The sequence below is a fragment of the Equus asinus genome, chromosome 3 (assembly GCF_041296235.1).
Source record: "Equus asinus isolate D_3611 breed Donkey chromosome 3, EquAss-T2T_v2, whole genome shotgun sequence".
Classification (NCBI taxonomy): domain Eukaryota; kingdom Metazoa; phylum Chordata; class Mammalia; order Perissodactyla; family Equidae; genus Equus; species Equus asinus.
Genome location: NC_091792.1, coordinates 157,755,949 through 157,769,595, shown reverse-complemented (window position 1 = coordinate 157,769,595; position 13,647 = coordinate 157,755,949). Strand labels below are relative to the sequence as shown.

Genomic DNA, 13,647 nt, shown 5'->3' with positions numbered 1-13,647 from the left:
AATGGACGGACATCCATATGTGCAGAGCACCGAGCACAGTGTCTGACACGCAGTAGGTGTCATCAGGTCATCCCAGGGACCCTGCGGGAACAGGACTGGAGTCCCCACAGGTGGGCGGCCCCTGAGACACAGGGTGGCCTTTTCACTTGTACTTGCTTTTTGGTTGTGGTCTCAGGGTGTAAGATTCCACACTGTCTTCAGAAGGAAGAGTAAATCCAGTCTCTTCCCCTCCACGTTTCCTTGGTTCTGGCGGCAGAGGCCCAGGAGACACATTTTCCGAGCAGCCAGGACTGCTGCCTTGCTCTCCTCTCTCCTACAATCACCTATTGCTTTATGAGGGAGTATTTCCCGTGCGTTAGGCTGGAGCTTTAAGGGGCTCAGTCTGTTTCTGAGACAGAAATGCCGTAGACCCAACTGAGCCACTTTTCTCCTGGACGGGAGATGCTGCCCGGCCTGCAGGGAAGTGGAGCACACGGCTGACTCGAGGGGGAGGCCCGTTTAGCCCAAGGTCTGCTTCCCAGCCCCCGAAGGCTCCTCTCAGCCTGTCTTCCCACCAGGCAGGTTACCAGGCTGATAACTGACAGCCCTGAGTGCCGAGCCTGGCCGGGGGCAGGGGCCGGGGGTGACAGGGGTGTCCAGGGGCCCTGGCTTTATTCTCAGGGAGCTGGGGCTCCCTCCCCCAGCAGGGGACTCGAGAACCCGCCCCGTCTGCCTCCTCTTGTGTGCCACAGCTGACCAGAGAACTCCAGAGCAGGACAGAGGCTGGGGGGCCTGTCCCGGGCTGAGGGGACTCTCTGAGAGCCTGCCCCACGGGATCAGAATGTCAGCAGGCCCATGCGGTTCCTCCATACCGCCAGACCCCACCGCTGCCTCCTGCTCCAGCCAGGCCACCCCAAGGTGCTGCCCCTGGATGCCCCAGGCTGGTGGACACACGTATCCCATCCTGGGCCCTTCATGCTCCCCCTGAGGCCGGCTGCCTCTCCACAGTCCCCTTCTCACAGAACGGCACCCTTGTTCACCCGCTGCTCATGCCAGAAGGCTGGGGCATCATCTACTCACACAATGTTCCAGTCCTGTCCTGCCCTCCCCGTGCCCCCGCCCACCAGGTGCAGACTCATCCTCTCTCCCTTGGACGCCACCTCACAGGTGTTGGAGTGGCACAGATGCCGTGGATCAGTATGGCTGCATGAATGAGGGGATGGGTGATGGATGGAAGGAGAGTGGCTCTCCCTCAGTCCACGCCAGTCTCCCCACCAAGCAAAAGAGCTTTCTTAAAAGACAAGCAAACCTGCACATCTGATCTCATCCGGGGGACTGCACGAGCCCACCTCCCATGAGAACAGCCCACTCAGGCTCGCCTCTCCCAGGGAGGGCTGGGACCCCTGCTGGCGGCCTGCACGCATCTTGCCTGGAGACCATCACTTGAGAAGACCTCACGTTTGCAACTGTGCTTCACCGTGAGTGCTCCCTGGTAGTCAAAAACCCACAGCAGAAATGAAAATCAGCAAGAGCTGTCCACCTCCACGCCCGGGAACGGCCCTGCTGCGCCCGGCCTCCCCTTACACCAGTGGAGCGCACACCACGAGGGTGCGTCAGTGGCCTCCCTGAGGGGTTTCTCATATAGGTGGCAGCCCCCGCCTCAGCCTAGGTCCTGGGCTGGCGAGGCATCCTGAGCGTGAGCACCGCGTGTGAAGGTGCCACACCCCGGTGCCCACGCCCCTGTACCTCGGAAGGCCACAGATGCAGGTGTGGCCAGGTCTGCAGCAGCCCCAGACCAGGCGTGGGGACCCTTTGGCTCACCTCCTGGAGTTAAATGTGCGCCTCAAACCCATTCCCCAAACACAGGGAGAGAGTGAATCCTCCTGGAGTGGTGAAAAGGACGGGTTTGTTTTCCCCAGCATGGCTCAGGCTCACCGGGAACAGCATGCCCTGGGAAAGACATGCAGTGGGCGGGTTTGGTCCTCTTAGAGTCCCAGTTGCATGCCAGGACTGTGTCCTGCATGTCACATGCCCTGGGCCTGGCTCAGGGGCACGGAGGCACTGGCCCCCTTTGGCGCTCATAACACTGACGCTTCATCTCAGCCACCAGGGCCGGTGCTGCTCAGCATCCTCACATCTAACCTCCATCTTACACCTCAGAGAGCCAGGAGGGAGGGACTCGGGGATCCGACCCCCTCAAGGCCCAGTTCTCCCCACTGTCCCTCGGCCCCTTCCTCACCACACGTTCTTTGTCAGATGCTGGGGCCGGGGAGCAGGGAACGCCAGTCAGCACTTGGAGGAATGATTCCAAAGCAAAACGGAACAGGGCCCCATAAGCATTTCAGCACGAGGAGAAACAGCCAGAACTCACTCCCGCTGCCAAGAACACTTTTTAGCACACGAGCAGACCCCAGGCTCCCAGGTTCCTCGACAAGGGCGTTAGGGGATCCCGCAGGACGCAGCCGGCAGCAAGACCGCCGCAGGCTCTCCATCTGGACCCGCGTGGCCAGAGACCGCAGGCGTTCTGAGCACAGAAGGGGGTCTGCGGTGGCCACGTGAATGGGACCTGGGCTAACCTCAGCTCCCTCCTGAGGGCCGACCACCACCATGTGCTGCCTGGGCCCAGATGAGGGAAGGAGACAGGGGTGGGTCAAGAGGTCAGCTGCTGGAGGGCAGGGAGCGGGCCTCGGCAGCAGGGAGGGGGCGGGGCCTCGGCAGCAGGGAGGGGCGTGGTCTCCATGCCAGGGAGGGGCGGGGCCTCGGCAGCAGGAAAGGGGTCAGGGTTGGAGACCAGGTTTATAGGATAGAAGGTGGGTAATTGAGTGGAGGAGAGGTGGAGACAGAGAGAGCACCTGGAGCCAAATCTGAGATCAAAGCAAGAAGGGCTGAACTACACACATGGAGGAGAAAAACATCCAGAGACAAAGGGCAGAACAAAGTGCATCCTTTTGTCTTTCCGGAAACACTGTGAGAGTCCCGAGGAGGCAGACGTGGCACAGGCTGTGGAATAATTACGGAGCCCGGGTCTCCCTTTGCTGCAGGACACAGGTGCCCACGTGGGGCAGCCCAGGCAGGAGGTAGGGTCTCTCGTCTTCCTGGCCAGGGCTCTGAGGTCCAGAGAGCTTGGCTAAATGCAGCGCCTGGATTTGAACTCGGCTCCCTCTCCTTTCGGTTTCCCACCCACCGGAGGGGGAGACTGTGGTGACCCTGAGGACAGGCCACTCGGTGTCGGTACAGAGCTGCTCAAAGGGGTCAGGGGCAGTAGAAAGGGCCGTGATGATGGGTCGCTTGGGCCTGGGCACAAATCCTGGCTTGGCTGACCCTGGCCATGTGGCCTTAGGGAAGCAACTGGACCTTTCTGGGCCTCTCTTCCTGTCACCCGTACATAAGACGGCACAGGGACCCTCACCTTGCAGGGGCGTTGCAAGGATTAGAGACAACACACACGAAGCTCCTAGTATGGAGCCTGATTAATAAAGGGCCTTGGGAACTTGGACCGGTCGTCATCACAGTCAGAGCGGCCTCTTCCAAGAGGATGTCTCACTCTCTGTGACACTTGGAGCTTCTCGAAGGCAAGATTTTGGTTTGGTTCATTTCGCCATCCTGAGTGTTTGGCTCATGGCGGTTGCTCAAAACGTCTTGGGTGAGTGAGCAGAATGAAGGAATAGGTTAACTGATGGAGGTCTTGCCCTGTGCCTCTCCAATGAGGAGTCCTGCGCCCTGGAGCATCCATGGTGGTGGCAGAGCCAGCAGCTCGTGGGGCTTAAAATGGGAGCGTTCCCTGGGTCAGCAGGTTGACAAAGGCTTTTTGTTGAAAACGTGCTTGAGTGAGTGTATGTGTGTGTGATTTTAGTATTCAAACCAACGCTGATGTATCATGAAGGAAAATGAAAATTCACATGAACTTTTAATATTAACCACGACACTTGAAAGCAATTCCATGCCCGGGCCAGCTCCCCCGGGCCACGCTTTCACACCCTCTCCCGGTACGTGGTGTTCTCACGGTCAAGTCAGAGAGGTGCTCTGATCCAAAGCTCATGTAGGAATTGCAGACGGCACAAAAGGCCTACGGGGATGTTTGGGGACTGTCAGGGCCCTGGGGTCTCGGGTCATGCCATGACAATAGTACAATGCCCTGCCCATGGGCAACAAGGCTGGGAGCTCTGATTGTACCGCAGGAGAGACAAAAATGAAAGGGAATTCATTTTGTAAGACAGGTTGCAAAGTGGTCTCTTAAGAAGCTATAAAGTGCTGCTTGGCCTGTAATTATTGCTAAATGAACTCCTAATAGTCTTCACGTCTTCCTGCAAAGCCTATCCATTACCCGATAACAGGGGAGGTGGACCCGCCGGGCACACGATCATGCAGACACCCCTGCAAATGAGGGCCCTTCTTTTCCCAGATCAGACGCAGCCCCGGTGAATCCTCTCCTGGAGGCCGACTACATCCTCTTTTCTTATTCCTCCCACCAAAACGCAGCAGGAGAGGTTCAGTTTCTCAGGGCTCCACCAGACCCTCAAAGGTTCTAGAAGGCTGGAGTGGTTTGTCCACTTCACCTCTGCACCCCAGTGCCCAGTAAGGGACCCCAGAACATAGTAGGTGCTTAATCCCAATTTATTGTCTATGAGATTGAAGAGTTCTTTCTCCCCAGCAGCGAGCATGCAGCTGCCAGCTTCTGTAGGGCCCCGCTCTGCGGCTGCCAAGTGGATGGGCATCAGTGGTGCCAGGGAGCTTGGAGATCAAGTGGACTTGCCTTCTCGAGGGGAGAAAGCCGAGGCACAACACGAGACGGGGGAGTCTGGCTTCTGCTCACACGCAGCTCATTCCCCAGGTGCTGCTCCTCTGCTGGGAGGGGGCCAGGGGAGTCCAGAATGTCCGAGCTAGAAGGGGCTTTGGAGAAGCTCCAGTTCAACCTCCTCATCTTACGATAGGGAAACTGAGGACTGAAGAAGAAACACAGTCTGCCTAGATCAGATCCTGCCCAGCCCAGCTGTGGTCAGACGGGGCCTAGTGCAGCTATAGCACATTAAAGAGCCACGGATTTCCAACCTCCGGTAAAGTGGGCTGGGCTGTGCTGGCATAGACATGGGGAGCCCCACCTGCTCCCTAGAACTTTGCTGGGGGGCTGCCTGGTGAGCTCAGGGTATGACAAAGGGTGCTCCAGCGTCTGGCAGACCCGGGTTCGAATCCTTGCCCAATGCCAAGGGCAGAGAGACACTCGATATATTTATTTGCATCAGTGAACACTCTGCTGCCTACCAGCTGGGGGACCTTGGATGAATCTTCCAGCTTCCCTGAGCCTCTGTCTTCTCATCTGGGTAATGGAGGTGATGATGCAAACCCACCTCCCCCCAAATAAATGGATATGATCAACGTTCTGGCCCAGGGCGTGCACATCGTGAATGATCACCAGAGGGGGACCCAGGAATCAGGAACGACTGCATAAATTGATGCAACGATGGAAGGACATGTTTGCTTTATATTAAATGGAAATCTCTTGCCCTGAAGGGTCGCACCCCCTACCCAGCCCACCGCACGCATGTTTCCTGAGTACCGGCCGAGTGCTAAGGGCCGTGCACGGTTGAGGAGATGGAGCAGAATGAAATAACGGTCTCTGCCGAGCGGTCTGCCCGGGCTGCTCCCTGCTCCCTAGGACCACCCTTCCAAAGTCTGAAGACCAGCCTGTGGCCCCGAGTCCTGCCTCCACCTTCACCAGCCCCCATGGCTTCCCCGTTCCTTGCGTGACATGGTCTTATATCAGTTTTTTTTCTGTAACAGTGACTTGTCTGCCTCTAAATGCATTTAAAACCAAATCAAAGCAAGCTCCCACCCACGGAGGCCTCTGCTGCAGGGCCAGCTCTGGGGGCACAGCCTCACGGTGTCCCAGGCCCTGTTCTAGGCAGTGCACGGGCGTCAAGTCATGCAATCCTCATTCAACTGTTAGGACCCACTTTACGGACGAGGAAACCGAGGCACGGGGAGCTGAAGCAATGGCCACGGTTGTCCTGCTGGTGAGCGGTGGAGCCTGCAGGCTGGATCTCAGGCCTCTGCTCGCCTCGGCCTCCCTGACCCGCCATCATCAGGAGCCTCCAGTGGGTCCTGCCCTCCAGGGAGCGGGATCTGTCCCCAGCCCCACTCAGCGCCTGTCCCACCTCTTCAGACAGAGGAGGTGGCGTTTCCTTCTCCAGAGGCAGAAGCTCAGGCCGCCGGGAGCGTTGCCCTGAAGGGTCGGCTGCCTTGTTAGTTGGAGAACGAATCGCCCCCTTGTTCTTCTCACTAACACTGAACTTGTTCTCTCCACACAGAGAGGTGCATGCAGGCCTGGGGGGCCACACGGGTGCTGGTCACCAGTTCAGAACTCGGGCAAAGTCGCAGAGCAAGTGAGCTGCAGAGCCAGATCCAGACCAGGCTGAGCCCCGACGCTCCAGCAAGAGAAACAGAGGGGTCGGCTTCCAGGCTGCCCTCACGCCCAGCCCGCCGCGTCCCCGACGTCCTTGCCCTTCCCGGGCCCCGCCCTCTGCTGCCCTGGACCCTGGGAGCACCGGGGGGCGGGGGGGGGGGCCACCCGGAGAATACAGGATCATCTCTCGGTCTCAAGATCCTTAACTTAATCACAGCTGTAAAGTCCCTTTTGCCACATAGGTGACAATTCATAGGTTCCAGGGATGGGGAAGGGGACCTCTGGGAGCCACTATTCTACCCTAAGTGGCAGCTACGAGTGAACTGCAGTCGGCACTTAGCTGTCAAGTCCCCCCTCAGTTGTTGCCCTCAGTTATAGATGGACACCCAGGACCTCCCTCACGTCCCCTCACTAGGGGTCATGGCAGAGCTGGGGCTCCACAGCCCAAGCGCTGTCCCCCAGGTACCCCTGCAAATGCAGGGTGCCCTGAGCAACCCCAGGCAGGAGCCCTGAGCTCCAGGCGCACCCGGGCCCCATCCAGGTGGGGTGGGGACTCCCCGCCCAGCGCGGCCTCGGGCCCTCTGCCCCTGTTCTCCCAGCTGCACCGGACATCTGGGGATCAGCTGGGCGAAGCGGCAACAGCATTCATTCAGCAGGACCTGATGCTGTGGTGGCACTCATTCATTCATTCATTCACTCCTTCCAGTCCTCTAACGCCGGCCCCCACCACACCCCGTCTTCTCCCCTCAGTGATATTTCCAGGCTAAACGTCCAAATTGTCAAATCACCTCTCACAGGCCTTGCCCATCAGGTGGTCCTGTCTTTAAAGATGCAGATTCTCCCTGCCTGCTTCCCCTCCCAGCGCTGCCTGCAGAGGAGGCTCCGCCAAGCGCCCCCCAGCACTCCGTCTGCCCCGGCCCCAAGGTGGCGGATGCTGACGCCTGGCTCCTGGGCCCTTTATTCTCCCCAGAAGCCCCTGCCCCATGGAAATCCCTTTGCTGAGCCCCTGCCCATTACCTGCATCTCTCATTAGCCCTCCTACCCCTTTACAGGCAGGAAACCGAGGCTCTGAGGAGGCGAACACATGTCCCAGGCTGCTCCATGCAGGAGCCAGGTCTGTCTGCCCTCCCCACTGTCCAGCCAGCCTCCGTGCAAAACCTGCCCTGAACTCACGGCCCCAGAAATTCCCAGTCCTGTGACTGCCACCGCTGCCTCCACCCTTTGCATTTCCAGAAGCTGCCACGGCCTGTGGGGCCGACTCCAGAGGCACCATCACATCCTGGGGTCTCCTCACAGGGACAGTTTGCCTGGAGTGAACAGCAGCCGGGGGAAGGCCACCAGCACCAGGCTGGCTGGACAGACAGAAATCAGGGGATGGCACAGCCTCCTCTGTCCACTGCTGGGTGGAGCCTGGGGTTGACGGAGGGGCCTCTTGCCTGGGTCAGCACCGGGCCCCAGTGACCAGCCCTTGTCTCGAGTTAGAATCATAGAAACTCCCTGGAGAACGGTGGCAGTGGGCAGGGAGACTAGAGGTCCGTCCTTGCACCCCTCCAAGCATTCAGGCCTCCCAGCAACGAGGGCCTCCGTGCTCTGCTCACGCTGCTGTGCCAGGCCCTGGGCCAGGGGCACTGCTTGGCCATTCACTTGCTCCCCACAGAACAGAACGCTGCGGCTCAGAGGGTGGGTGGCACCCGTGGAAGGCGTGGAGCTCACGGCAGAGCGAGGGTTCCACTCCAGCTCCGTCTCCTTGCTAACCCTGGGCTGGGGCGACGACCAGGATGGAGCAGAGCCTGACGAGGGAGGCGGACAGCTCGGGGAGCAGCGGGGCTGAGGTGTGGATGCTGTGTGTGTGGCGGGGGGTTCACTCCCTCACACTCGCTCTCACTCCTCCACAGGAAGGACCCTCGGCTCTGGGCCACGTGGAGCTGGGTTCGAATCCAGGCCTCCCTCCACCAGCCTTGTGATTCTCTCACCTCCCCACCTCAGTCTTCTGCCCTGGAAAATGGGATAACAAGATCTCCTTCCCTGGCCCTGTGGGACGGAGAGCGATCACACGTGTGAAGCCCCAGGGTGGGGTCCAGGAAGCCGCAGGGACTGCCACACTCCCTCCCTGCGTTCCCAAGTCCTTCCCCTCCAGGTGGGCACTGGCGTCCCCAGGGGAAGGTCCCCCATCTCCACACACCGGCAGCCCTCCCGACCTCTGCATTCCAGCTCTGTCATCAGGAAGCTATCACAGCAGTACAAGTCGGGGAAAGGGGGACACCCTTTAGAAAGACGACATCCCATTAAAAAGTGCCCCTGAGGTTACCTGGACAGGCCTGGTGAGCGGCACTGCCCACCCCAGTCCCTGCAGCCATCACCCTCTGCGACAGGCCCTTGGTCTTCACAGAACCTGCCAGCACACGCGCACACCGACTCCCTGAGCCCGTTGTCTGCCCTCAGCAGAGCCATCAGACCCTCGAGTGCCCCTTGTCCTGCCATCGGGCATTGCCAACCCCCTCTCCAAGACGCTCCCTGGTTTACAGAGGGTTCCACGGGCTCTGCGCTGCTCCAACCTTTCCTTTAGAGTCCCCAGAGGAACTCTCGGTGCCTGTGGGCCGGCCTCGCGCCAAGCCCGCACCAGGCTCTGGGTTCTAACTCCCAATGTCACAGTTCGCTGTGCAAGATGGGGTTGCATCCCATTTCTCGTGAGGAACCTGCTCTGCCCGAGTCCCTTTCTGAAGCACTGAACTGCTTCTCTGGATGGAGTGGAGAAGGCAGGACGGCTCTGCCTGGGCACCCCCTCTGACCTCGTTCTGGGGCCACAGGGTGGCCAGGGGCGACCATGGGCTTGCAGACGGGTCCTCTCATGGAGCCTGGCGGGAGTGGTGGTAGCCTCAAAGCGACAAAGTTCCCTGTTCGGCAGCCAGCGGACAGCACAGTTAGGAGACACGCTCAGACCAAGAAAGCAAAGTAAAGCTCAGGAAAAATCAAAGGCAAATCAAAACCAGATAAACAAAAAGGCCCGCAGAAGATGGGGCCTGCTCATCTCTGCCTTCCAAGGGCACAGAACCAGAGTCTTCCTCCCCTCTACGGCGCCCCTGACTCCTCCTGCTCTGCCCCCCACAGATGCCGCCTCCAGGGCGGGGAGGACACATGCACCCAGATGGGCGGGCAGAGTCTTTCTCCAAAGGCCCAGCTGGTCCTTTAAAACACGTTCATCAACACGGATTGCGTGGACCTGGGAAGGGTGAAAGCCTGAACCGGCCGCACAGCACATACCTTTCTCTTGTTGGTCGGGCAAATGTAGAAGTTGTCGATGACGGTAGTGACGCCAGGCTGCAGGGTGAGCTTGGTGTAGGTCGTCCCGAAGTCCGACGACCTGGGGGGACAGGACGACAGCTGTCAGTGATGTGCCCCTCCAGGAGCCCACGGATCCAGCACAGGCCACGTGTGAGTGTGGGCACAGAGCCCCAGGCACCCTCACATGGAGACGTGGAGTCCTCTCCCGCCAGGGAGCAGTGCGCCCCAGGTGGCAGGGGAGGGGACCAGGGCTCCCTGGGGGACGCTGAGCATGCGCTCAGGGCTGGAGCCCTGATGTGGAGTCAGGTCCTCTGACTGTGAATGCCAGCCAGTCTCCCCACGGAGCCCCATCCTCGGCGTCCCGCCCTGTCCACACGTGTATTAGCTGTGCTGTAGCTGGTCTCATGTTTAGGAGGGGCCTCATACGTGCCGGCACCTCTAGGTCCCTGTGTCTCTGATTCCCTGCAAAACCCTGACAGACTATGTCACCACGTCTGTCTGGCAGATGACCAGAGGATGAGGAAGAGGCTCAGAGGTGACAAATTCCAGCTTTCAATCCGTCAGCCAGCAAGTGGCCGAATCAGGATGTGGACGCTGGCCCGTCCCCTGCAGAGCTGGCGTCCCGTGTGCTCTACAGAATGTCCGCCCACTGTGCCCAGGCCCCATGGTGGCCTGTCCGCTTGTCCGTTTCCCACTCCGGACCCTGAACTCCTCCAGGGAGCCACACCCGACCACGCGTGCCCACAGGATGCAGGGGACACGGCAGGTACCGGAGCTCAAGGCGCTGCTGGAAATGGGACCCCAGGCCCTGTGTTGGCTCTGAGGGCCACCCCCAGGCTCAACGTCGGGAGACCTGCTCGCCGCACAGCATGACCCGGGCCAGTCCCTCCCTGCCTGGGACACCCTTTCCTGGTCTACACCGGGAGAGTGCAGGCTAGGATCTCTGAGGGCTCTCTGGGCTCTAAAGCCACCAGCCCAGCAGCAAGGACAGGAGAGAAGTCCTCAGGGCCACTTTACATCTGTGGTTTGGAAGCAGTGGCTACACCAGGACGTGGAATTAACTCCATGTGGAAGCTTAGAGTCCTCGTGACCCTGAAACCGACGCTCCCTATTATCACCCCGTGAAAATGTGCTGGGATTGCAGAGTGTGCCCGGCTGCAAGTGGGAGGGACGGCCAGGTCCTCGGGCAGCACTGTCCCTCGCATCCTGAATCTGAAGTGCGGCGTTCCAGAGATGCTCGGGTCCCAGGGCTCGCCTAGAGCCTCCCCATCTTCCCCCTGTTTATCGCCTCGGGGTTCAGTGGCCATATGTCCCCAGAGGTTGGGTCCCTCCCAAGCCTCAGGGTCACAAGGTCCCTCCTGGGCCAGGGCAGAGAGCAACCCCTGCCACCGGATCCCCGGGGAGTCCAGCAGCCCCTCCCCAGGTGGCAGGAGAGGACCCTCTGGGCCTCAGACTGCCCTGGGCCTCCCCGGGGAGGACCTGCTGGAGCGAGCCAAGGAGCCCAGGAGGTATAATTAGGGCAGCGCTTACTCTGTAAACCGCAGAGAATTGATTTTCTTTGGGAAGGAGGGAGCCAGAGGCCCATTAGCAGAGGATCGATCCAGCGCCCCAGGAAATTCCAGAGCCCCTCAGAAACAGATGGCTGTGTTTGCCAGCTCTGTGTGTGTGTGTATATGTGTGTGTGTCCCTGTGGCTAGAGGAGCCTGCTCACATCTCGCACCCAAGGCCACCTGCTGGTGTGGGCCTGCAGCAGGGAGCGCGTCCACCACGGCCCTGCTGCCCAGGGGCCCCATTGTAGTGGGGCAAGGTGGCAAGAGGGACAGACAAACAAGCACCAATGTCACAGCGTCAGGTGCGACAGGGCGGGAAGAATCCACAGTGCAGGGGGCTGGAGGGGCCGTGGGACTGCTGTCTCAGAGAGAGGGGCCGGGAAGGCCCCTGGGACACAGGGACCTTGGGGCAGAGACAGGAAGGAAGAGCGAGTGCTGAGTGCCTGGCTGGGGGAAGCCATTTGTACCAGGTTGAGTAATGTCCCCTCAAATTCATGTCTGCCCAGAACCTGAGAATGTGACCTTATTTGCAAATAGAGTCTTTGCAGACGTCATCAAGTTAAGACGAGGTCATACAGGAGTAGAGTTGGCCCTTATCCAGTGACTGGTGCCATAAGAAGTGGGAAATTTAGACACAGACACAGGGAGAACGCCATGTGGCAACAGAGACAGACAAGAGATGCTAAGGATTTTGGGCCATGACTGGAAGCTAGGAGAGAGGCCTGGAACACAGTGTCCCTCAGATCCTCTAGGAAGAACTAACCCTGCTGGCACTTTGACCCTGAACTTCCACCCTCCAGACTGCGGACAATAACTTTCCATTGTTTTAAGCCAGCCAGTTTGTGGTCCTTTGTTAGGGCAGCCCTGGGAAACTAATACAGTGGTCCAAGTAGAGGGAACAGCATGTGCAAAGGCCATGAAGATGGGATGGCCCTCCCTTCTTCTCTGGGGAGAGCGAAGGAGGGATCTGTTTAAACCAAAGTTCTGCCACTGCTTTAGCAGCCATCGAGGCATCAAAAACCCTCACCCTGCAGGACAGTGCAAATCCAACCCTTCAAATATCCATTCACCCCAAGTTCCCAGCCTCCTGCCAGGGACTGGGAACACCAGTTCATTCATCCACTCATTCACTGCTTCCTTCAATATTTGTTCAGCTCTTTTATGCTTTAAGCCCCACACTAAGGACCGGGAGTTCAAGTTCCTTCATTCGTTCAAATTCTTTCATGCCACGTGTATTTACTGAGGACCTTCTATGAGCCAGCCACTTCACAGAGGGTGGGGATCCCACGGTGAGCAGGACAGACGCCGTCTTGCCCGTGGGGATGACAGGCTGGCTGGTGAGAGAGAGCAAGCAGACAGGTAATTCCAGGTAAGCAATGACATCAAGGGACATGTCCAGAGAGCCCTGGGAGACTCTAAGGGGACGTCCTCGGCTCCCCCACTCCCACACTGCCCCCACCGCCAGTCTAATCCAGCACCGCTCTCGCTGACTGTTCCTCCTCAGTCGTTCACAGTCCGTCCCAGCATCTCCACCCGCCTTCAGCCGGGCCCTCCTCATCTCCCGCCTGGCCTCGGGGCTCCCAGTGGGTTACAGGCCCAGAGGGGAGGGATGCTGATGCCAGCTGGGTGGACTCCATCTGGGAGTGGCGTCAGATTCCTGTGCTGTGGCAAATTAGTAGCTTAAAATGAGACAAAGTTACTATCATATGGTTCTGGAGGTCAAAGGGTGAAATGGGTCTCATGGGCTAAAATCAAGGTGTCTGCACCTTCTGGGAGCTCTAGGAAAAAGCCATTTCCTTGGCTTCTCCAGCTTCTAGCGGCCTCCTGCACTCCTTGGCTTGCGGCCCCTCCTCCATCTTCAATGTGCATCCCTCCAATGTCTGCTTCCATCATCCGTCACATGTCCTCACCTGCAGGCAGATCTCCCTCGGGCTCCCTCCTGCAGGGACCCTTCTGAGTACCCATCCAGGACCATCCATTTCAAATCCCTAACGTAACCACATCTGCAGAGGCCCCTTTGCCTTGTACGGTGACTTCCTCCCAGGCTCCAGGGTTAGGACGTGATATCTCTGGGGGTGTCCTTCTGCCTTCCCCAGGTGGGCATGTGAGCCAGGTGCCAGGTGCAGCGGTAGCAGAGGGCAGCAGGAGGGTTGCAGGGGGCCGAGAGAGATGACAGGCCCGGAGGTGGGTAGGTGGGCAGGGGCGGGGCCTGAGGGTGCCTGAGCTACAGAGAGGTGGGGCCTGCTCTGTAGTCCAGCACCCGCTCAGCGTGGGAGGCTGCGGATCACTGGGAATGTGGCGAAGTCGTCCGAACTGAGATGGGCTGGAGGGTAAAACCTATACCCATCTCAAAGACTTAGGGTATAAAAACGGATGTAAGATACTTCATTACAATTTTATATTGGTTACATGTTGACATAATACTTTGGATATACT

The 13,647-nt window shown here is 59.0% G+C and overlaps 1 protein-coding gene across 2 annotated transcripts in view; it reads right to left on the bottom strand.

The window, feature by feature from the left end:
- The window catches only part of SORCS2 (sortilin related VPS10 domain containing receptor 2), a 488,954-nt gene that overhangs the window by 178,338 nt on the left and 296,969 nt on the right, over window positions 1–13,647 (bottom strand). For both annotated transcript variants that reach the window (XM_014855228.3, XM_070506280.1), the window contains exon 3: window positions 9,641–9,740. In XM_014855228.3, the coding sequence (XP_014710714.3) occupies window positions 9,641–9,740 (100 nt within the window). The remainder of the gene's footprint in view (window positions 1–9,640; window positions 9,741–13,647) is intronic.